The sequence below is a fragment of the Mustela putorius genome, unplaced genomic scaffold, assembly GCF_011764305.1.
Source record: "Mustela putorius furo isolate JIRA1106 unplaced genomic scaffold, ASM1176430v1.1 tig00003834_pilon_pilon_pilon, whole genome shotgun sequence".
Classification (NCBI taxonomy): domain Eukaryota; kingdom Metazoa; phylum Chordata; class Mammalia; order Carnivora; family Mustelidae; genus Mustela; species Mustela putorius.
The window spans coordinates 25,432,318-25,457,682 of NW_025421987.1; the positions used below are offsets into that span (position 1 = coordinate 25,432,318).

Below are 25,365 nucleotides of genomic sequence, written 5' to 3' on the forward strand. Positions count from 1 at the left end.
TGTTCCACCAAACCTGTTCCTGCTGCTCTGTCAGCTCTACTCAGGACATCTCTACTGGTCTAAGTGCACAAGCCAGAAACTTCGGATCGTCCAGGATCCCTCCTCCTTCCTTAGCAGCCAGTTGCACCTCATCAGATAGCGTCACCCGTCTGCCTCACCCTCCTCTGTGAGAACCCCATCTACGAATGAAACCTGAATCCCTCTGTCCCCAGAGGCCCGAGATATACTTCAGTTCCTCCTCAGCGCTCTCCTGTGCCCAGCCCATGCGTGAGCCCTCACTACCCTGCCTATACTCCACATCTCTGTGCCTTCACTCAAGCACAGGGTCTGGGCTGTGCTCCACTTTCCGCCATCCAGGCAAACCCAACGTTCTCATTAAGGCGAAACAAACTTGAGGATTACTCTTTCCTGCAGGAAAGCTTTCAGATACCTCTCATGGTTTTCACATCTGTGCTCCCCAGCACTTCAAAAAGAACTCCTTAAGGCATATTACAGTTCCGTGTCTTTGTCAACCAACCCTGCCAAACACCTAGGGGATAGGAGTTATGCCTCATTCTTTCAGGAAATATGACTAAGCACCTGTTATGTGTCAAGCCGTGGTTCTTATTAATGTGTATATTCCAGCACGGAAAGCAGATTTTGATACAATAAAGGTACTCAGTGACTATGCTACTGAACATACTCCTTTTTTTACGTATTGTATTTTGACTTTAATAACCACCTTAACTCTCCCCTTCTCAAAAAGGTGAATGGTAGTTCACCTCCTCTATTTAGATTCTACTTCACGCTTGGAGACTCCCCTTGTAGGACCAGTCAGGTGAACTGGTTATGGACTCACCTGTTCCTCCAATGCCAAGCACACACTACAACGAGGATGAGGGTGGTGAGCACCATGACAAGCACCGGGACTAGGACCGCAGCCAAGGCTATATCTGAAAACACACCAAACAAGAGTTGTGAAGGGAAGGTGGGAAGCTTACCCACATCATCCTTCAAAGCTTTTCTATCTTAGAAAACACCATACATGTTATTTATGAAATGAGAGTGGGCATGTGTGGGTAATGGCAGAAGCTTTCACAGATAACGTGGAATCTGTCACACTATTTGCTTCAGCTTTGTAGATACTTAAAATTTTTCATAGTAGCTTTTTAAATCAGCAAGATAAACTGAAAGACCAATGAAACTTGGAAAATATATTTCTGAATATGTGGTAAAGGATTACTATAATCTATATATTACAGAATTTATATGTCAAAATAATCAATAGAAAAGTCAGCAGAGATGAATGAGCAATACAATTAAAAAAATACAAGTAACCATTCCACATGTCAGCTTCACTAGTAATCACAGAAACAGAAGTTAAAATAGGAATAAGATGTTACTTCTGCTCATCAAATTGGCAAATATTTAAAAGAATAACTGCTAGAAAGGATATCAGGAGACAGTTATTTTTATGGGACTTTAAATGTATACTTTCTGCATCATTTTGGGGCAATATGTATAAAAATCAATCACTTGGCAATTCCATGCCTAGAATTTATTCTTAGAAAAAAACATTTAAAGATGAATCTTTGAAGAGGTTTCCTGCAAAAGAGTGAAAAACTGGAAATAATCCAAATGCCCAACAATGAATGGGAATAAATACATCATAATACCTTTCTCACAGAAAAATATTACTATATACCATATAACTTCTATAACATATATGCTATATGATTACAGTATATTGTCACTATATATCTATATCTATCTATATATATACACTATATAATATCACAATCCAGCAATTGGAAATGATATTGCAATATGATGGGGTAAATATTTATAGATATGGGAAGATAACAACATAGTGTAAAAGTATGAAAAAACCTATAGTTATCAACAGGGCAGAAAAGGATAATGCTTGAGCCTACAGGGACTAGAAGATCATCTAACCCCTTTATCTCACTCTTCAGATAAGGAAGTCCAGGCCCAGATCCAGCAAATGGTCTGCCTTAGGTTGTCTGAGACGTCAGCAACTTCCCTAGTCTGGCACCTCCATCCTGGCAATGAGGAGAGCAGCCCAGCAGCAGCCACCACCAATCCGTGCTGGGGGCTAAGCACCAGACACAGTAGGCCCTGACCCTCAGCGTCTTATGCACCCTTAGACTTTATCCAAGAGAAAGAGTCTGCCCATACGGGGGAGGGAGAGGATCATCAACCACCTGAGGCCTCCGAGAAGCTGGATGGACAGGAACGAGGGCACAGGTGGGTCAGCTTTGGACAGTCTGAGGAATTCCCTCCTTCTGCACAGTGGACACCAGGTACAGAGGATTTTACAGGCTCCACAAATAGGGAGTTTCCTTCTACTTGCTTTTATTTTCTTTTAAAAGTTGAAGAAGTAACAGAGTGAGTGAAGAATCTCTGAGTCAAGTGTTTGAAGACTACGGAGAAGTGACTGCTGAGAAGGGACAGAAGAGCTGACCAGAGAGAGAAAGACCGCTGGCTGGGGCTGAGGGCCCCACCTGGGGAGGATTCAGGAAGCCAGAGTGGCACAGATCTGCCCACGATATGATTTTCTTTAGGGGCACTCTCAGCCTACATGTAAAAATGGAAAAGAAGTGCATAGAACAGAAATCATGACTTAGGGTTAGAAAGCACTAAGAATTCAGAAGGGTGAAAGTTCTTTATCCCTCAAATTTGTGAAACTGGAGAGAAAATAATCAGGTTCAAGTAGATACAGTTTGATTTAATGAGAGTTTTTAAAAAAATCTGCTTAAGGTTCAAAAAATAATAAAAAGTCTATACACCACCATCCCCAGAGAAAAGGAGACCAGGTCTTTAACTGAAAAGACTGGTCCATTCTTTGTTATTCTTCTGAAGCTTATAGGAATGTTAGCTCTGGAAGTAAACGCTTTAAGGACACTTTTAGTCTTGAGATTTCAAGATTCTATAATCAGACTTTAAGATGAACAATACTTTTAAATGGCTGTTCATGTGGTCTGGGATCCTGTCCAAACTGACAACTTCCGCAAAATTAGAAGTTCTGTAGGACACGGAGATCTCTTGCTTCTATGAAGTCTTGCTTCTCTCTAGCTTTTCCAGCAGCATGAGAAAGAATCAGATCTGTTTAGAAAATACCTTAGAAGATGGGGAAAAAAGTGACAGGTGGAAAGTTGGAGAGAGTTATCTGAATCAGGCAAATTTTCAGAAAATAAGAATGAATAAAGTTCTGTGTGGCAGAAGTTACTTGGAATGAATTGTTTTCTCTTCTCTGCATTGTCCTGAAAATGCTTTATCGACCAATACTGAAATTAACTCCTCTGTGACACTGATGGTTTTTTCTGAATTCATCTGAAATTTTGTTTTTCAAAAACTAGTAAAATCAAAGTATAGTTTCATATGTATTAATACCTTATTTATTGGCAATAAGATCTGAAAGTAAATTCTATTACATGTATATTTATAATATGAAAAAATTACAATTGTAAATATTTTGAAAAAAAAATTTTTTTTTAAGAATTTAATTATTTATTTGACAGAGAGATAGAAAGCACAAGTAGGCAGAGCGGCAGGCAGAGGGAGCAGGAGAAGCAAGCTCCCTACTGAGCAGGGAGCTGAAAGCAGGGATCAATTCCAGGACCCTGGTATCATGACCTGAGCTGAAGGCAGCCACTTAACTGACTGGGCCACTCAGGTACCCCGAGACCAAGTTTTTTAAAGAGTACAATAATTCACAGTATGTTTAGAGAAGTATTAATTTTCACCCAAACTCTTTTTCCCCCACTCTTGCCTTTTGCCACCAAATTCCCTATCCAACAAATTAATATATCACCAGAGGGGGGAAAAGAAGTTTGATTCCTGCTATGGTTTTAGTTATTTCTAGAAATAGAGACTCCTTGTGTTTAGCTGTGGTGAGAAAAAAGATCACAAGAGGAGACCCAGAATATAGCTGCCATCTCTATATATTTAAAGAACGATTCTGCATGACACGAGAGAAAAGAAATCAGAGCAATGTAATCAGTTTCTTTTCTAAGGAGAGGAATTAAAGTTTTTTCAGTTCTTAAGAAATACAGTTGAGAGGAAAAGAAACAGAGTTTAAAAGCTAGACTTGCTCCTGAAAATTCAGTTACAAACAACATAAACTGCTACAATGTAACAGGTGTCAATTTCTGAATCTGCACACCTTTGGTTACACTTGGAGTCACCGTAGTATTTTTGATCTCAGGAGTGGCTGTTGTTTGCTCCGTTTGTGCAGGAAACTCATTGTTACTGCGAGGTTGTAGTGGTTGAGAAAATTTGGGGGCTTGACCTTGAAAAAAAGTTTTAAAAACTCTTTAGTTTTTTATCTACATCAACTTGATTAAAACAGAATTATTTTATAATGCTTTTAATATATTTATGGAAAATTATAACACAGATTCTGGGAATACCAAATTCTCATACTTAAAGGAGGCCTACCTTTGGCTATTTTTGGAGGGGCTGTAGTGTTTGTGAGGTCATTGCTGTTCCGAGGAGGTGGAGGTTGAGTAAGTTTTGGAGGACGACCTTGAAAAATGGTTTTGAAAAGTTTATACATTTTGCTTATCAGAGTCAGACTTAAAAACAATAACTTAAATATCTTCAACATTTCCGAGAGAACTTGGTTCTGCTCAGTAATTTTAAATTGTGGACAGCAATACATCAGAAGGATAAATACACTATGCATTAAACACACAAACTTACTGGGATTTCTCACTTTTTATATAATTGTCTTAAAATAATTTTCACAGAAGAAGAACACAGAGTTGGTGGCTGATGTTAAACTCTAAAGCCACAGAAGCATCGTCACAGCTTGACATGCTATTCGCTCAATCATTTAATAACTGTGCAGGGCCCGCCATATGGGGGCATTGTAGTAGGCTTTGGAGATACAACAGTAAGTATTAAAATATTCTATAATACTGAGGGAAGTTACTTCCACTTCTAATTTTTTCAAAGGAAAAGGCATTTGGACTAAGGTTACTGTTATAATCATAGGTGTTGGTGATACAATATTATACTACATGGGACCTGATTAAAAATTGTTAAGATTGAGACTAGATCTGAAAAGCAATCTCATTACATTATCTCATCTCTCTTCTTCCACTTGTAATCTTGAAAACCATTGTGGGAACTGACTGTTTAATAGGATAACTATTTCTTTTAAAATTCCTCTTTAAAAAGATACTGTAGTAAAAGCCAAATGCTCATATTATCATTCTTTATTTTCTCTGAGAATAGCAAAGCCACTTGAAATTAAACAACATACTGTTGCTTTACCTTTAGGAATAAACTGACATCCAAGCAGTTCCACTTTCATGGCAATTTTCTGCTGCCATTGCGTAGGATTCACTCTAATAAAACGTGCAATAATTGGTGGCAAAAAGTTATTACGCACATCCTGGTGATAATCTTTGTTTCCTTGAAATATCTTTAAAAAACAAAAATTGGTACTTTACGTCAACAGAGGTCAGGGCTAAACTGTTCCACTGAAACATATTTTTGGTTTATGCTTTGGGGCTTAAATGAGATCTGTAAAGTATGACAGTAGGAATTAACTTCTCAGAAAATAAATTAATCATAATTTGGACAAACTATTAAGAAGGTACACATTCTTCATCAAAAACTTATAAAAGTACTGAATACAAAAATGACTTTAAGATGATTGAAACATAACAAATATGCTAACTTGGCAATCTGAGAATCAGTTGCAGTGAGACAGTATAATTCTCTCAATAAATCAGTAATACCAGTCCTGTGGAATTACCTGCTATTTAAATACATTAATTTTCTTCTCAAAGTAAAGCATGATTGAACATATAAGTCTTAAAGGAAATGCTTTACTGTGTACTTTTCAGAATTTTTCTCTCAAAAGAGACAGAAAGTGAACATACACTTAAGGAATGCGTAACAGTTATATACCTCCACCTACTGGATAAACTACATAAAGACAGTTCCCATAGTATCCATTTTCATTCTCTGTTGCTATCTAAACCAGACAAGTGATTCTGAAACACTGCTGCCTAATTTTTATGATCCTAAGTAAATAGCAACAGATGCATTACATGTATTATAGGAATAGTATTTAGGTAAAAATATGATTTCAAGTGACTATCTCATCCCCTCAACCATTTTCAACAAATAATGATATTATGATAAGAGCTCTTATTTTCATGTAATCAACTCAGCTGTTCTCCCTGACAAACCCATGAAATAGGCAGAACCCAGAAAACTGCAGCTCCAGAATGTAAATGGACTGCATAACCAGTCGATGACTGAAAAGTGACTTGAGTCTAAGTCTTCTGACTTAACCCTAGGCCTCCACTAAGCTTAAAGTTCTTCTTGCTTCTTTTTTTTTTTTTTTTAAAGATTTTATTTATTTATTTGACAGAGAGAAATCACAAGTAGATGGAGAGGCAGGCAGAGAGAGAGAGAGGGAAGCAGGCTCCCTGCTGAGCAGAGAGCCCGATGCAGGACTCGATCCCAGGACCCTGAGATCATGACCCGAGCCGAAGGCAGTGGCTTAACCCACTGAGCCACCCAGGCACCCCAAGTTCTTCTTGCTTCTTTAGGCCAAATTACCTGGCTAGTTTCTAAAGACTGCTAATAAATAGGTATCTGCCTAAAATTACAGCAGTTTGTATTTGATGAGTTAATGTGAGGGCAAGCAAATGTTTAGCTCTTCCATCAAGTCATGTCCAAATATAGCTATTTTCTTTTGGCTGACTCACAAAACATTAGATTGTAAACTTCTGAGATGTGTTAATAGCCTTTACTTTCTACAAGGTTTGTTTTGAAGTTATAATAATCTCCAAACAAGTAACTTTTCATTACTTCCTCAGCTATTACTCTGAAATAAAGTGAAGGCAAATATTCGCAGTCTATTATGCATTTGTGGGACAGGAACAATAATCACTTTAGGACATAAAAACCATCCCCTGAGGGGCGCCTGGGTGGCTCAGTGAGTTAAAGCCTCTGCCTTCGGCTCAGGTCATGATTTCAGGGTCCTGGGATCAAGCCCCGCATTGGGCTCTCTGCTCAGCAGGGAGCCTGCTTCCCTTCCTTTCTCTCTGCCTGGCTCTCTGCTTACTTGTGATCTCTGTCTGTCAAAAGAATAAATAAAATCTTAAAACAAACAAACAAACAAAAACAAAAAAACATCTCTGAGGTTGTACTCCACACCACAGTTTCATTTTTATAAAAACCTTAAAGGAGAAAGATTTTATATAAATTAGGTAAAAAAGATCTGCTATAATCTGTGAGCATTTATTATAAGCTCCTGTGTGTAGTGAGGTCTGTAAGGAATCATGAGGATAAAAAGGGAAATGGAAGCCCACATTCCCACTCTCAAGGAACTTAAATTTTACAAGATACTGCCACACACAGATATGGCACACTATTAAAAAGCAATACATTGGGGTGCCTGAGTGGCTCAGTGGGTTAAGCCTCTGCCTTCGGCTCAGGTCATGATCTCAGGGTCCTGGGATCGAGACCCACATCGGTCTCTCTGCTCTGCAGAGAGCCTGTTTCCTCCTCTCTCTCTCTGCCTGCCACTCTGCCTACTTGTGATAGCTGTCAAATAAATAAAATCTTAAAAAAAAAAAAAAAAGCAATACATTATGAAGCAAGTTGTCTTGCATTTTCTGAAAACAAACCCAAAAGCTGTCTCAGTCTGTATGTGCTCATGCATGTGTGCATGCTCAGGAAATGAACACACCAATTACTCTTGAGTTGGGTAGATGAGGGAGCAGATGGGCTAATGTGAGGTAAGAGATTGATATTCCATATAATTCAATGTAAGGCCTTCCACTCCTTTCCAAAACAAATAGGGACTAAGTTTACTCTTTGCCTTAAACATATGAAAAACCAGATACAATATATGAAGCAACAGTTTTCCAACACTGGACAATAGGCAGCATAGGGCATTAATCCCAGAGAGAAGAGAAACACATGAGGTGAGCCTTTCTACTGCCCCAATATTGTCTGGAGAGCACCTTGGTGCTCTCATCTAAACGAGGACACAGAGCTCCGAGATGGAGAGGCCAAGATAGCTACAATTTGCAAGACATAGTATAGGAGAGAAGAGAACTGCACAAAGAGAGGGAGACTTCTCGGATCTGTAGGAAGGTTTCCCCTAAATCTTCAGTTGCTTGTAAAGAAACAATCTGTGGATGGTAAAAGAACTGCTGGAAAGGAGCCAGAAGAATGATTCTCAGAGCTAGGCAAGGGTGGGAATAGCTCACATTACCAACAGATAGTGTGGAGAAAACTCGTAATACATGAGACTGGGTTGAGTACCTGGAACAGTAATGACAGTAGAAAAAAATTAGAACTAAAGGCTGCTCAGGTCCTGCCTAACAAAGCTAAAATGCAGGTTATCCAAAGTAACCTGTGTCCCTGAATAAAGCTCAAAATTAGATAAATAATAAAAGAAAACCTAGCACTAAGCAATGTAAAAGTTCATAATGTTTGGCAACTAATAAAAAATTACCACACATGTAAAATATAACCCATAATAACCATCTACATGAAAAAACCCACATGTGACACATCAGTAGACAGAATCAGTAAATAAGGGCATCAAAGGAGCTACCACACATCCTGTATGTTTTAGGGGCAGAAAAAAGCATAAGCATGCTCAGGAGAGACTTCGAAGAAATTTAAAAGCCAAAAACTGAAAATCTAGAAGCAAAAATATAACACTGAAGATAAAAGTACACTGGATGGGATTAATAGATTACATGTTGCAGAACAGATTAGTGAACTTAAAGGCAGAACAACAAAATTTTCCAGACTAGAACATGGAGAGAGATTTAAAAAAAAAAAAGAACTGGGCATCAGTAAACTGTAATTCATAATATTCATGTCATTAGAATTAGGGAAGCAACATATCTGAGAAAACATGGTCTATACTTTTACAAATTTGAAGCAAATTATAATCAACAGATCCAAGAAGCTCAAAGAAACCCAAGCAGAAGAAACATGAAGACAAATACACAAAGGCACATCATAACCAAATTGCTTAAAACAGATGGTAAAAAGAAAATCTTAAAAACAGCTAAGGAATAAAAAGAAACATTAAATATTGAGGAACAAAGGTATGAAAGATAGAATTCTCACTAGAAAAATGCAAACCAGAAAACAGTGGAAGAGCATTATTTAAAGCATGGAGGGAAAAATAACATCAACCTACAATTCTATACCTTATGAAATTATCTTTCAAAAAATGAAGCAAAAGAGAAAAAGTCTTTTTCAGAAACATAATTTAATGGTGCTAGATGTTTTTATAATATAAACATGGATAATGCTTATAATTTAAAAAAATTAACTATATTCCACAAGTACAATAAATATTCTATAAATAAATATGGATGTTCTCAGACTAAAAAGTAGCCAGGTCTGGGGTTATTAAACAGAAGGAAGATAGGTTTAAAGACAATACTGTTATTTACTTCAATGGGTAGAGCCTCACCAAAGATGAAGGTCAGGTGATAACAGGCAGAAGAGAGGGAAGAAGGCCTTGAATAACAACAGAAGAGTTTAGATCCATATGACAGATTATAAGGAGCCCCTGAAGTTTTCTGAATAGAGAGATAAGAAAAGTGGTAATTGAAGATATATTAGCAAATCAGATATATCATAGAGAACTGGTAGTATCATATAGGTGAAATGAAACTCAGGGAAGTTTCATAAAAAACAAATCGTGCTTATAATTTCAGTTCTAGATAAGAAGAAATCTACTGTCCTCGAGGACAAAGACTCCCCCAGTTATAAGGTCCTCATGGTGGATTGTGGGCCAGAAGCCCAGGTGAAAGGGATATCTAGAGGACAGCCACTTCTCCCTACTCCCCACCCCTTATCATCTTCTCTGGAGCATTCCTGAATCATCACTGTCTGCTAACTAAAATAGCAATTTGATAATTAACATGGAAGTTAAGGAAATTCTTTGGTAAAAAAAAAAAAAGCAGAAGTTTTCTAAGATAAAATTTGGTAAGGTGATCTTGAAATGACCTTTCAAGTCTATACCCAACACTAAAATGCACTTATGCCTTTGGCTTTTGTCCCCCTTGCCTACATACATGAAATCTGGGAATAAATTAAGCTTTCTATCATTCTGTGGATTAACAAGAAAAACTTATTTAAGACAAGAAGTTACAAGTTCCTTTTTAGAATTTCTTCCTTTTTTAAAATAAGTTACCACTACTTACTGAAAATCATTCATTCAATCATTCATTTATTCACTGACATAGTCTCTACACTCAATGGGGGGTTTGAACTCATGACCCTGAGATCAAGAGTCCCATGCTCTACTGACTGAGCCAGTACAGCATCCCTCTTTCTTAGAATTTCTTAATAAAGTACCTAAACAATTGAGTTAAAAATGTTACAATCATCCAAAGAGACCCAGAGCCACTGAGAATTTCCTAAGCATAGTTAGAAGAATAAGGCTAATAACCAACACAACCTAAAATAACCAGAAGAGAACAAAGACCAAATGATAGCTAACTTGAACATCACACAGGAGAGCTTTCATGATTTTTGGCAAAGGCCCATTTTTTAAAAGACCCTGGCACTCATTTTACCTTATCCTGTTCCACACCAGGCTCTCTGTACACAGTCCATCTCTGTCCATCATCACTGTATAGGATTTTATAGGCGGACACATAGTAATTGTGTTCCACCATAGTGGAGCCAGTGGTCACAATGCCTGGGGAATGGAAAGTTGCTTTCATTAGTGCACAGGGTCTGATCCTTGAAGTCTACTCAGCATTGAAGCATAAATACCTAAAGTATACTGTTAAAAACATCTTTGCCAAAAGCACACTGCCATCTCTAAGTGCAAGGTTTCATTATAATAGCACCTAAATCCTTAGCTTTGTTCCCTTGTAAAGATACAAGAATTATGAGTGCACATGAGGAAAGGACTGATCTATTTTGACAGCTTGTGTTCATATCACTATAAAATACATCTCACCTACCATGTAATAATGACTCCCTGGGAATGAATGGATTAAAACAATTATTTTTTTCAGTACCAAATCAAAATTACCTAAACCAGTTCTAATATATTATTCTGACCATTTGATAAATTGCCCCAAATAAATCTGGATTCAGCACATGCAGAATATTATTTATAGCACTTAAAATGAATTCCTTGAACATAAATTTCTTTAATAACTCTAAGAGATGGTTATTTCAAATGTCAAGATCACTTAATTGAAACATTACCTTTAAAGAACCTTATTACAATGAAAAAGAAAAGCTTAAAAAAAAAAAAAAGGAGAGACGAAAAGCTAAAAGAAATCAAATGCCAACTCCTTTCCTCTACCAAATTTTATAAACCTATATTCAGGAATATTTAACACCAGTAAAGAAAACTTAAAACCATACAATTACATTTGCAGTGACCTAATTTTCTATGAACATCTTGGATGTCTTCAGGTTTCCAAATACAATCAAAATTATAAATCATTCTAGAAAATTATGCCTCTTAACCTGTTATCTTCTTTTCTTTATTCAGATCTATTTGTAACCACTGATATTCATCAGTGGCAAAAGCAGCCCAAGGAGGTCCAGGTTTCTTCAGCCGGGCCTTTTCAGGTCTCCAGCTGTTCTCTTGCCCTGTGTGGTCAGTCCATTCTAGCACCGATGATGCTGTTATTTGAGGATCAGCAATCACACCAGATTCCATGCCCAGTGTTCCATAACAACCTGAAACAAAAAAGACAGTAACTTGGTTTCCAGATATAAATTTATGATCTGTATAAATCTGCTCATTGGAAACCTTCTAGTGCACATGCCATTAACATAAACTATGCTAGTAATATGCTCTAATAGAGGAATTTCAAAAGTAGGCAAATGTTTCTTGGGTCTATGTCTTTGTGTCTCATCAGGCAATGTGCATAATATTTATTTATAAGCAATAACCACCAATTTAATGGCAATACATTATCTTCTACCTGGAACACTATCTCCAGATCAGTGAATGACTTACTCCCTACTGCCATTAGGTGTTTGCTCAGATGTCACATTTTCCACAGGGCCTACCCCACTTAAAACTCAAAACCAATCCCTCCTGCATTGCCTATCCTCTTTCCTTATTTCTCTGTATCTTCTATAATATTATATAGAGCATATATGTTAATTTATTTATCCAAGGTTTACTGTCAATCTCTCAATACCAGTATTTAAGCTCCGAGAAAGGAGGATTTTGCTTATTCTGCTCACTTTTGTTTCACTAGCACCAGGACAGTGCCTGACAAATCAAAGACACTCAGTAAGTATTTTCTGTGGAATTAATTACTTCAGACATACTAAAAAAAAAAAAAAAATCACCTTTCCTAAGGAACTCTCCTTGCTTACATGATCATTCCCCAACTAATATAAAACCTCCAGTTTATTCTGTCCATTACATTATTGTGATATGTTGTGTGAAGGTGCCAAAAAAAAACCCAGAACCTCAAAACCCCAGCAATTGGCATACTGCATGATCGTGTTTAAATTATATTTACTATTATACACATTATAATAAGTTACAAAGTCTGAGAGGCTTACCACTTGTCTTAAATGTAAAAAGACTTGTAGATAAGTGTCCCCTGAAAGAGAAAAGTTATTCTTGGTGACACTCACATATTGACTTCCCCATATTTGTCTTAGTAAAACTTTTTCTTTTCTTTTTGTTTTAAAATATAAAGAACTAAGGGTATTTTATGGCCATACATATGACAACTAATGCTGTTCTTAGCCAAAAAAAAAAAAAAAGTCTCATTTCAAAGCAGAACAACTTCTGAAATCAACATAAACAATTTTCTCTGCAAGTCTGCCCATGTGCCCTCTACTTATCTTTCGTGAAAATACACTGATTCCTCAAACTTTTCCGCATCATTTGCTTTTGTTGCAAGTATGCTGTAATTCCCAGAGAATGAAGCTTAAGCTTCCTGGGGGTAAACAGAAAAAAAGCTGGCCACAAAGAGGAGAGTCTGCATTTGGTACAGGAAACAAATATAGCTAAGAACAAGTGACAGCGTGATAATGCAGCACCCCATGTGGATTTCAAAGGATTGGCAAGTAAATGCAGTGGGGGAGAATGGAGCCCTGGGACACATGACTAGTTTACCAAGGACTCTAAAGAACTTGAGGGGATAAAACCATCAGTGTATGCTCCCGCCTTCAGCACAACATTCAAAATGTTATTACAAGTGGATGCAACCTGTCCTTATTTTTTCCTTAGAGTATGAAAGAACTGACAAAAAAAATTATTTGTAAAGGCAGAAGAGGAGAAAGGAATGATAAGGTCTGCATAAAATCATCTAGAAGAAACCAAGAGAAGGAAAGGTTGCTAACTCTATACCAGGAATGGGCAAATGATAGCTCGCTCATGTATGGCCTGTTTTGTGTGGCCAGAAAGCAAAGAATGGTTTCTACATGTTTAAAGAGATTTAAATGAACCAAGAGAGGATAAGTGACAGGGACATTTGGCCCATAAAGCCTAATATATTTGCTAGCTGGTGCTTTATAGAAAAAGTTTGGTGACCCCCGTTTTGTACTGTCATGGATATGGATCATGCTCTCATCTTCTGAATGAAAACTGGCCCAGAATCTCTGAAGAGAAGCTGGTTTCAATTAGACTTAGTATTGTCTACAGAACTGAGCCCATATAATAAGCAAGATTTACCAAAACAGATTCCAAGTATCACATTTCTATTTAATGTTTCAACTTTTCCTGCTTTTGATGCCTAGTCTGTGTTTCAAAAAACAGATCACTGTGATGACCATAAAAATACACTCTTAAAATATCCCCTTTGGAGGAGAGGAGGATTCATAATATGACTACCTCTGACTTGTGTCAAAATTTAATTTATAGAGCATTTCAGTTATCCTCAATCTATCTAGGTCAAACAGGCTAGAAGAAACAGAGTAGTTATGCCTCCTAATCTTTGAAATGAAGTAAAAATTTGGCCACAGACTTTTAGACCCTTACTCTAGAATTTTCAAAATTCATAAAAGAACAAGTCATCCTTCTAAATGACTACCTTTGCGATGGAGAACATGCCAAGTTATGCGACCCTGCCTGTGCTCTTCAGTACACATGGACAACGAGCACACAAGAATGGGATGCTCACCACACAGATGTTTCATGAACACCATTAACAGTGACGTTGCTGAGGTCTAACTAGCTGGTATCCCACCCCTGCCCCACACCCTTCCGTATAGAACCAATAACGTAGATACTTACACCACAGACGTGACGTTGTTAGCCAAAGAACTCTCATAGTACGGGATACCTTTACTAATTACAACACTGATTTGGCCACCCAAAATGTTGGACACTACTCCTGCGTGTACACCAGCCATACACAAGGGTGAGGACTTGAGAAAAGGAAAAACGAAAGATTAGTATTTAATTTTCTTTGATAATTTATAAACAAGACACTCAGGCTTCCTCAAGAAATGAGTCAACTGGGGCAGTTTTCTCAATAGACATAGGATTACTGATGTGGTAACATAGTACAGACTCGTAGCACAAGAAAAAAAATAAAATATCACATACAAAATACTAAAAAGAAGTAATTCCTAGAAAATAAACAAGATTAAAGATACATAGAGTAGGTACAGCAATCTATTTTGGAGTTAAAAAAAAGAAAGTTCTATCACAACTTGAACATTAAGTCTGTTGCTTAGACTTACATCTCTATATCCATGAGGGATTGTTCCAGATATCTCAGCAAAAGGAAGCAGACAACCAGCTGGGCAGTATTTACTGTGAAATAAAAACAAGTTAAAGGGTATAAAATAGTTCTGTACTTACTGGGGGGAGAGAACAACAACAACAAAAAATCACATAGTTCATTTTTCAATTCATTCAAATACTATAATCTCGATACCCTGAGAAGCACCACTTCTAAAAAGCCCTTTCAGACTTTATTCCATCCATCTATATAAAACCTCTTCGGGGCGCCTGGGTGGCTCAGTGGGTTAAGCCTCTGCCTTCGGCTCAGGTCATGATCCCAGGGGCCTGGGATCGAGTCCCGCATAGGGCTCTCTGCTCAGCAGGGAGCCTGCTTCTCCTCATCTTTCTCTCTGTCTGTCTCTCTGCCTATTTGTGATCTCTCTCTCTGTCAAATAAATAAATAAAATCTTAAATAAAAAAAAAAAGTTTGAAAAAAAAAAAAACCTCTTCGCCCACATATTTAAAATAATTGTGCCATATTCTACATACTGCTTTATTTTACTTCATAATGAAAACTTCACAATGAATGACAGACGTATTTTTACTATAAGACCTATTTATATTTAACAGCTACATGCTGTTCTATTTTGTGGATAAACCACGATTTATTTCACCAACCCTCTACTGATCAAATTTGACTTAAAAATGTTTGGCATCAGAGCGCCTGGGTGGCTCAGTGGGTTAAAGCCTCTGCCTTCGGCTCAGGTCATGATCCCAGGGTCCTGGGATCGAGCCCCACATCAGGTTCTCTGCTTAGCAGGAAGCATGCTTCCTCTTCTCTCTCTGCCTGCCTCTCTGCCTACTTGTGATCTCTCTCTGTCAAATAAATAAATAAAATCTTAAAAAAAAAAAAAAAGTTTGGCATTCATTCATTCATTCACTCATTTCTCCCACCCAGCCACTCAACACAGTTACCCAAATGTCTATTATGTTGTCTTTTGAGTGATGGGCTATGCTAGGTACTGGGTTTACAAAACATCAACCAAATAAACATGGCCCAGTCTTCCCTGGGTTTATACTCCTGAGGTTGGGGGAAGACATTAAACTAACACTTCTATGAGTAATTAATCAGATTATGATTCTGCTATGAATAAAAGGCACTCCATGAAATAGCTAGGAGAAAGCAAACGTAATCCAAGCAATACAAACATTCAGTTAATTTACTATGTGCCCGGCAGCCTTCTCAGTACCTCAGGAACCACACAAGAACACCAATAGTAGTACTAGTATTATCCTCATTTTACAAATGAGGGAACTGAGAAACAGTGTGCCCAGCTCCCATAACTGGGAAGTGGCACATGGGCGCCAGAGTCGTTGCTCTTGCACAGGGCTCTGCACTGCCAAAGTCGGGAAATGGGGCTCTGAGGAAGTGAAGCCTCAGCAAAGGGAGGGAAATGCACCCGAATGGATGGAACAGTAGGCTCATAAGGAGAGGTGACCTGTTTGCTTCTTCAGCTGAGGACGACCGTGTGGGCAGAGTACAGTGAGCTCTGGAAAACTAAACGGTTTAGTTTAGGCTTTTCGTTTAAGGCTTCGTGCAGAGCCTTGTGGACTATGGGAATGAGTTGGGAATATATTCCTAATTAAATGAAGGATTTTAAAGCTTATACACATAATCTGAAAAAGATTATTCTGGCTCCTGAGAAGAGCTGGGAGGAACCCTGAGACCTTGGTGGGCTGGGGGTGTCGCAGTCCAGGCAAGAATAATCAGCAGCTTGCCTGTGGGTGCTACGGATGGAGTGGAAGCAGGGGCTCTAAGACCCTGTGGCAGGCTGTGTGCGAGACACTGAGGCCAGCGTCCTCTCTGCTGACCGAGATCTTCCCTAAGTGCTGATGAACACACCCATCATGCAGACAGAGAACTTTCTTTGAAGACAAAATAAAGTCTGCTCTTTGGGAAGTGGTAGCAAGTTGGGGGCAGGTTAGTGAGACCGGTCTTAGAAGATGAGAATAAATAAATGTGCCAAGCAGAGAGGAGTAAATCAATTCCAGGCAAAAGTTCTGAGAGCTCAGAGCAGTGGAAAGAATCCGTAAGTACGTAAGATGAGACTGGAAAAATGGTCCAAGGGCTACCTGTGAAAGATCCTGAAACCCAGGCTAAGAAATCTGGATGGCATTTTGTCTTAGTAATAAGGAGCTCCCGAAGATTTTAAAGCAGGGGAATGATCAGGCATTTATTTTAGAATGAAACTTGGCAGCAACGTGAGCGGCAGAATAAAAGCCAGCAAAGTGGGAAATCAAATAGAAGGGCATCCCAGTCCAGACAAGAGACAAGGATATAAAGCAGGGAAACAGTAGTAGAAATGCTGCTTGGGCGAGGACACTGAAGAATTCTGCCACAGCCTAAATAATTTTCTTCTCTTTTTTGAGGGAGAAAAAAAAGCTCCTCTAACTTCATTACAATTTTGCCAGATTTTTAAAAGCAACCAGTTCTACTTTTAAAGTATTATTAAAATACTTTACTTTCATACTATAATACTTTCATTATAGAAAAGATCCAAATGCTACAATTAAAGCAAAATTTAAACACGGTAACTCAATGGCTTTAAATAAGCTATAATTTATTGATATCTTAGAATAATTATTATATGTCACACCTGTGACACATATAGTAATGCACATTAATCATAAGTGTTTAAGAATAATGACGAAATGGATGAAGAGTAATATTTAAGGGGAAAAATATCACAAATATGGTCATACCTGAACTCAGGTTCCGAAAAACTGGATGCAGTGTCTAAGCAAGTAATTAGATCTAGAAAAACAAAAATAAACAACGGATTCAGTAATACATAGGTTTACTCTTACTGAGCCACCAACTGTTTCCAAATCCCAAATGATATTGTTCTAAATTTTAAATCTCAACAGCTATCAAGGTAGGACTAGTAAGTTTTTACAAGTTTTTGTTAGTCATGATTTCTTTTTGGTTTTATGTATCTTGATTTCTGGGGCTATGCCTCTCCAATACTGTTTGTTACCACACCTCCTCATAGAGTCCTCTGTGTTGTCTATATACATATACAGACACACATACACACACATACATAAGGTACACAGGTAAGTATAATGTATAGACTTAAAATAACTTCTACAAAATACAGCTGCTCCTGAAAAAAGAAAATTACTATATAACTAAAAAGTGATCCTCTGCTAATTACACACAACGGAAACAATGAAAAGAAAGATGAATTAATTTTGTTACTCTAAGGAACAGATACTAAAAATCTAGTCCATGGCCAGGACCAGCAGCACCAGTTCATCTTCTGCAAACTAACAGAAATTCAAATTCTTGAACACCATCCAGATTTACAGAGTCTCTGGCAGTGGAGACCCCAAAATCTGCTTTAACAAAAGCTCCAGATACATCTTAAGCACACTGAAGTTGAAGAAACACTAATTTAAATAAGAAGGAACTTTAAAATTTAACATTTCTATCCAGAAATCAAATCTGAATAGGAGCTAACCTGTTTCTTTCATCAAGACTTAGTTTGTAGGCTGGGGAAAAGTGGCTCTTGGTTGTCAACATCATCCTTCTGCGCTAGGACAGAGGGCCAAGTCCTCAACACAGCCCACAGGTCTGGAAGTGGTGGCCTGGTCCTGTCTTAAGTCTGGTTTTGTACCTGTGCTGGGTTCCTGCCATACAAGCCTTCTTTGGTTCCCCTGGCACATGCTACCCACTTTACCTGGCATGACCTTCTACTGTCCCTTCGCCTTGCTAGCTTAACTGGCACTTCCTTACAGATATTCCTCATCTTCACAGGTCAAACACCCTGAGCACACAGTAGGCACCTATGGGTTTTTTTTTTTTTGGTTGTTTTAATGAATAGTTGACTATTATGTGTTCTCAAAGTACCACGTGTTATGTAAGAACAATCCACTGATGCAGCTGGACAGTACTAAGCGACATCACTGCATGATGCCTGGTCTATGGTCACCTTTGTTTTGTCAGCAGCAATCACAGCATATGGCATAACAGCAGGCTTTCAATCAACATTTATTGAATAAAGGAAAGAATAAAAGTTTGTGACTGTTGGCATGTTTGGCTAAGCCCAGTCATGGACTAATTTGTATGAAGGTAAACCTAGAAGGCCCTAATAAGGCGATCACAAAGGTAAGTGATTTCACATATAAATGCTTGGCTGAACAAGTGTGCTGAGGATGACAATACACTGAAATAACACCCACAGGCATCCTGGCATGCTGACAGCATGCAAATAATCATTACATTTCTTTTTCCTTCTTTGGTCAGAAAGAGAGAGAGAACGCAGAAGCACGTAAGGCAGCAGGCAGAGAAGCAGGCTCCTTGCTGAGCAGGGAACCCAATGTGGGGTTCGATCCTAAGACCCTGAGATCATGGCCTGAGCTGAAGGCAGATGCTCAACCAACTGAGTCACCCAAGTGACCTGAATAATTTAATAAATAATATAATTAATTAAATTAATGGCTACCACAGCAAGCACAGATAACTGATTATTTTATAATTCTGAAGAAATTATGTGATTATCACCCAAATGAAATGTGTCTAGGAAAAACTACAGCACAATTGTTACACCAATAAGAAAGTGATATTTGAGAGCAATTACATGGATTAATACACCACGGGCACTTGAATGATGATCAAATCTGTGTTTTAGGAGTTTAGAAAAATACATGCCTGGATAGGGGTTCATGACTACCTGACTGAGTGACCAAGAAAAGTAGACTGAATTACCTATACCCTGGTTATTCCTGGCAATCTTCACCCTGCATCAGTTAGAACTGATTTTCTATTTTCCTGCTGTACCAACAGGATTTCTAGCTTCTAAGATTAAAAGTTGAATGTCCAAAAAAAAAAAAAAAAAGTTGAATGTCTAAAAGTAATAGCCTGGGATGCAAAGGTACCTACCTGTGTGGTCCAGCGTGGCATTCAAAACCACAAGAAGACTGCCAGTTGGCCTCAGTACTTTCAGGCCATGTGCCAGTATGCTGGCCAGCTACAGATATACTTGATCAGACCAGTGCTTTATTCTAAGTACATGCAGTGCTAAAACTCCAGATTATGCTATGCAAATGTATGCAACTCACTTGACTTCACTTTCAAATTCCACAGGCCCTCAAAAGAGGTCCCTAGGAGAAAAATAGGACTTCAAAATGGACAGCTATGAGGAGAGCCAAGAACACTAAAGGCAGAAAAAGAGAATCACGATTACGAATACCAAGCTTTATAACTCCACAGAGGCAAAGAAAACTTCAAGCCAGCAATTAAGATGTTTTAAAATGTGTCTTTTCTGAAAGCTTTTCCCAAGTAAACAGCCTTCCAGAAAACCAGTATTACTACAAGACTCCCGGCTAATAACACAGCATAGGCAAAATGAATACAGATCAAAAGAAACCATCTGCCTCACAGCCTTCTGATAGCAATGTATAAGAAGTTGTAATGAATGGAACAGAAGTGAGAGTCCAGAAATAAACTCTAGATTTAAAGTCAACTGATTTTGATAAGGATGCCGAAACAATTCAGTGGGGAGGAAGAATGGTCTCTTTAACAAATGATGCTGGGACACGAGGATATCCACATGCAGAAGAATGAAACTGCACCCCTACCTCAAGATCCCATACAAAAATTAAAGGGGATCTAAATTTAAGAGCCAAACTATATCTCTTAGAAGAAACTGTAGGTAAAAATTTGACCTTGAATTAAGCAATGTTTTCTTAGCTATGATACCAAAAACATAAGTAGCCACACAAAAATACATAAATTGAATTTCATCAAAATTAAAAACTTTCATGCTTCAAAGAATCCTATCATAAAAGGGAAAGGTAATCCACACAATGGGAGAAAACACTTGCAAGTTGTATAACCTGATAAGGATCTAGAATCCAGAATAAAGAATTATTCCAACTTGATTTTAAAAAGACAACTCAATTTAAAAATGAGCAAAGGATCTGGATAGACTACTCCAAAGGAGACATACAGATGGCCAATAAGCACATGAAAAGATACTCAACATAACTATCAGGGAAATGCAAATCAAAGTCACAATGAGAAACATGTTATACCCACTGGGATGTCTAGAATCAAAAGGACAGATAGTAATAAGTGTTGACAAGAATGCGGAGAAAATGGAACCTGCATGTACTTCTTGAGAGATTTTTAAATGGTGTAGCTGCTTTAGAAAAACGGTTTAGCAGTTCCTTTAAAAAGGGTAAAGACAGAGATACCATACAGCCTAGCAATTCCACTACTAGAATATACCCCCCAAAATGAAAATATATGCCCATCAAACACTTGTACATGAATGCTTATCAACTAATGAATGGATCAATCTGGTATATCTGTACAACAGAATATTACTCTGCCACAAAAAAGAGTGCAGTACTCATATGTGCTACAACATGGCCTCTGAAAACATGCTGAGTGAAATAAGCCAGCCACCAAAGCCCCCACATTATGACTCCATTTATATGAAATATCAAAAATAGGTAAATCTATAGAGAAAAAAGTAGGACTAGAGAGGGAGAGGGTTAAGGGGTAGGGAATGGGGTGACCACTAGTGACTGTGGAGCTTCTTCTGGGGTGAAGAAAATGTTCTAAAATTGACTATGGTGATGACTGCACAATTGTAAATATACTGAAAATCAATGAACTATGTATTTTGAGTAGGTGAAATGTATGGTATAATAAAAGCTTTAAAAGTGAAGAAAAAGAAGGATCATAAAAGTAGTCACAATTTTTCTTTATATAGAGCACAAGTGCATTGAGGGATGAAATAAAGCCTAGAAAAAGAGCCAGGACTGACAGTTTGCTTGTTTATTCATTCATTCATTTATTCACTCAACAAATATTTAGTAAGTATGTATTATGACCAGGTGTTGTTATAGGCAGTAGAGTTAAAGAATCTCTGCACATAGAAAAGGCATCCTGTGTGGGGGATAAGAGAAAGTAGTATGAATAAGAAACAGACACTATCTTAACAAGTGATAAATACATTAGAAAAAAATAAGGAAACAAAGGCAGGTAGGAAAAGTTAAGGGGTTGCGATTTTAAGGAACACAGGACAGATCTTACTGAGAAGGTGGCAGGTAAATAAAACTAAACAGGTGAGGGAGTGAGCTACAGGTGTGGGAATAACAAAGGATAGGCAGAGGGAATCACAAAGGCCCTGAGGAAGAAGCACACTTAGCATGTTTGTTGCCAGAGCGAACAAGAGAAAGAAGATTAAGAACTGAAGTCAGAGAGGAGTGAGAAGCCATCTCCTATAAGGCCCCGGAGGTAAGGACACTGAGCAAAGTGAGAAGAGACCTTCATTTTTACAGGATCATACTCACCACCAGGTTGAGAGCAGGCTGAAGGAGAGAAAGGACAGAAAGAAAGGTCAGCAAAAAAATCTCTGGTCATAACTGAGGTAGAGGCAGATAACTTGAATGAGAGTGGCAGCGAGAGGTGTTGAGAGGTAGTCAGAAGCTGATACATAAAGACTCTGAGAAGTGGCTAATGAATATAAAGTTTGAGGGAGTCAACGACAGCTATAAGGTTTCTGGCCTAAGCAAATTGAAAGATGGAACTTCTACAGAAAGTGCTTAGGCAGTGATTTCAAAAATTAGCAATGATAAAGCACCATTGTCAACCCAGCTGTCATGCTGGATACACTGTAAGATGTCCTGTAATGCCAAAAAATCAGTGGTATGTTCAAAGTGAAAGGCAGTATATGTATTGAGCTCTTCTCAACTAAGAGCTTCTGCATGGGACTTAAAAAATCTTTTAATCAAATATACTATATTTATATTTATATTATGTAATATAAATACAAAAATATATTATATATATTTATATCATATAAAATAATAAAAACAAAATATAGAAAAATAAATATACATTTATAATTATATATTTAATATATATTATAATTATAATAAAAATATAATTATAAATCATAAAATATATTAAAAATAAAAATATTTTATATAATAAAATATATAAAATAATAGAAATATTACATATAATATAAATATCTTTAAATATACAATATTATATTATATAATATACTATATAATTATGATTATATTATAATCAAAAATATTTTAATCAAATATATAAAAAGAGATAATACATAAATTATAAAATATATTAAATATAAATTTAAAATACATAAAATTATAAAATACATTTAAAAAGAATAAATACATAAATGTATTTACTGCTACAGAAAATATTAAAGACTGTATACTTCATTGAGGAGCTCTGGGCCATAGAGAGTGGCAGCAGTAGGATGCAGAAGGCACTCAGGGTTCTGCTGAAGCTGTTATCTATTCTTCCTCTTGTGCAGCCTGAAGGAGAACTGGCATCCATCATGTAGATTCTACACTAGTCTCCGCAGTACAGTCTACCCCAAAGTGAGTGTAATCGTAGTCCCTCTAGGAGGCTCCCTAATATCTGCTGCCTTCCTTAACCCTAGAGGGCTTTCTAGAGGAGGTAGGCCTCAGGTGGGGTTGCGGAGGCAAAATAATGTAATTGTGATGAAGAATATGAGAAAATACAGAAAAAAAGGCAGGTCAACAATCAATAACAGGATGAAAGATTTCAACATTTTCTTAACAAAAACACCAACATTAGATATTCTAAGACAGCTCCCAATTTAGTAATATTACTATCAGCCATAATTGATGTCCTAAAACAATTTTTTTTTAAATTTAAGTACAATTAAACATTTTTCTAATACCTAATAACTGCATAGGCTGGGAAACTTTATAATTGTCCCATGAAATATTTATTTAAACATTACATCTAATGTTAACCCATCATAACATCACAGAAATGTGATATTTTATAAGATCACAAATCAATTAAAAATAACATATTGTTTACTATATCAGAAATATTTTTGATTTCTGAGACAGCAGAATTATGAAATAGATTTAGATCTTCCCCCAATTAATATCCTGTTTTGTGTTCCTGAATGAACTGAAAAAACTCTCAGCAGTGTTAGCACTGACTACATAAACTGCTGGGTATAATTTTTGTACAGATGAAGCCATTCTTAAAGGAAGGAAGCCTGAGTGCCCATGTTTATTCTAATTCAAGAAAACAAAGTACTACAGTAAGTTACCATATTTATTTACCCCAAAGAAGAAAACAAATGAAGACAATGCATATTCTTCTTTATTTGCTCTAATATTCTTTAAATAACAAATTTCCCAGAGCCTGAAGGAATATGAAGTCATGCCTCCTAATTTACACTTTGCCAGCAACCTTGCAAATTATAGATGCTACTTTGTTCAAGGGCTACAGGGTGGAGGACAAGACTCATTGTGTTGCTCCAGCCAATATTACCATGTGACCCTGGGCATAATCCCTTGTTTCCATAATAGGAGCCTGGTATTAATGTACCATCTGCCATTTAGTGAAAGAAATTTACATATGTAGTAGAACATAATTTACTGTGATTCGGAGTTAAATAACATTTACTCAGTGGCAGATACTATAGGAGGCATTTTATACCTTCTCTCCTTTTACATACTGAGAGTGGAGATTAAATCTTATGTTTCTCTTAGAAATATTACAATGTCATCTATGGAAGCTGAATCTATAGTAGGAGCTCAGGTGAAAATAGCCATGCTTTCTTATGGATGATGCAGGCATGACTCGGTGCCTAGTAAGTAATGTAGTCAGGCCATAAGGTACACATGGTGAATCAAACCCTCTTCATACCTAAGTTCCCGCATGTGTGCATTAAAAAACAAATACAAGAATATTAAAAGTCATAGGACATTAGAATCTAAGATTTTATATAAAATATATGTGACATTAGGAATATTATAAGATTATAAAATATTAAAATTCCTGTGACCTACACAGTATTTAGGGTGCTAATGAACACATCGGTAAGAGCAGCAGTGAAAGAATATGTCACCAGATAACGTAAGACACCACAGAAACACAAACTCAGTCCCCTCACAGAATTCCTAATTCACTAAAAAAAAGAAACACAAAACACTAAAATCATTAAGGCCCTTCAGATTACCTGCACTTGCAATAAATTTTTTTTTATATTTTATTTATTTATTTATGTATTTATTTGTCAGAGAGAGAGAGAGCACACAAGCAGGCAGAGTGGCAGGCAGAGGCAGAGAGAGAAGCATGCTCCCTGCCAAGCAAGGAGCCCAAAGTGGGACTCGATCCCAGGACAATGGGATCATGACATAAGCTGAAGGCAGCTTAACCGACTGAGCCACCCAGGTGTCCCTGTAATAAATTCTATCCCATAAACTGAATAGCCTCTTTGGGTTAATACTCTCTTAACAGACTGTTTTAAAGTGCTCTTTCTCTGCAAAATTGTCAACACTTAATTGGTCAGCACAAACTGACACCAAAAAACACATTTTTCTTATTTGTATTACATACACAAAGTATTAATTTGTGTGTAAATAAAAACAAATCTAAAAATGTGCATATAAACTGAGACTTCATTAATAAAATCTTAAGAGTTCAAGAGTTTTTAAATGTCGGCTACCACAACAAAAATCAGGAACACAATAAAAATGCTAAAAATAGAAACCTAGCTAAATGTACTCAGAATTCAAAGATTCCCATAAAATTACTGTATAATTAAGGTAGCAAGCAATCTTAAATAACTCATGCTCTATTTTTTTTTTTT

At 37.2% G+C, this 25,365-nt stretch overlaps 1 protein-coding gene across 1 annotated transcript in view; it reads right to left on the bottom strand.

The window, feature by feature from the left end:
* The window catches only part of DCBLD2 (discoidin, CUB and LCCL domain containing 2), a 105,262-nt gene that overhangs the window by 7,924 nt on the left and 71,973 nt on the right, over positions 1-25,365 (bottom strand). Inside the window, exons 4-13 of the mRNA XM_004771915.3 lie at positions 17,435-17,486; positions 14,689-14,761; positions 14,237-14,370; positions 12,556-12,596; positions 11,497-11,712; positions 10,584-10,708; positions 5,281-5,431; positions 4,441-4,527; positions 4,166-4,291; positions 839-932 (exon numbers count right to left, since the gene is read on the bottom strand). Of these exons, the coding sequence (XP_004771972.1) occupies positions 839-932; positions 4,166-4,291; positions 4,441-4,527; positions 5,281-5,431; positions 10,584-10,708; positions 11,497-11,712; positions 12,556-12,596; positions 14,237-14,370; positions 14,689-14,761; positions 17,435-17,486 (1,099 nt within the window). The remainder of the gene's footprint in view (positions 1-838; positions 933-4,165; positions 4,292-4,440; positions 4,528-5,280; positions 5,432-10,583; positions 10,709-11,496; positions 11,713-12,555; positions 12,597-14,236; positions 14,371-14,688; positions 14,762-17,434; positions 17,487-25,365) is intronic.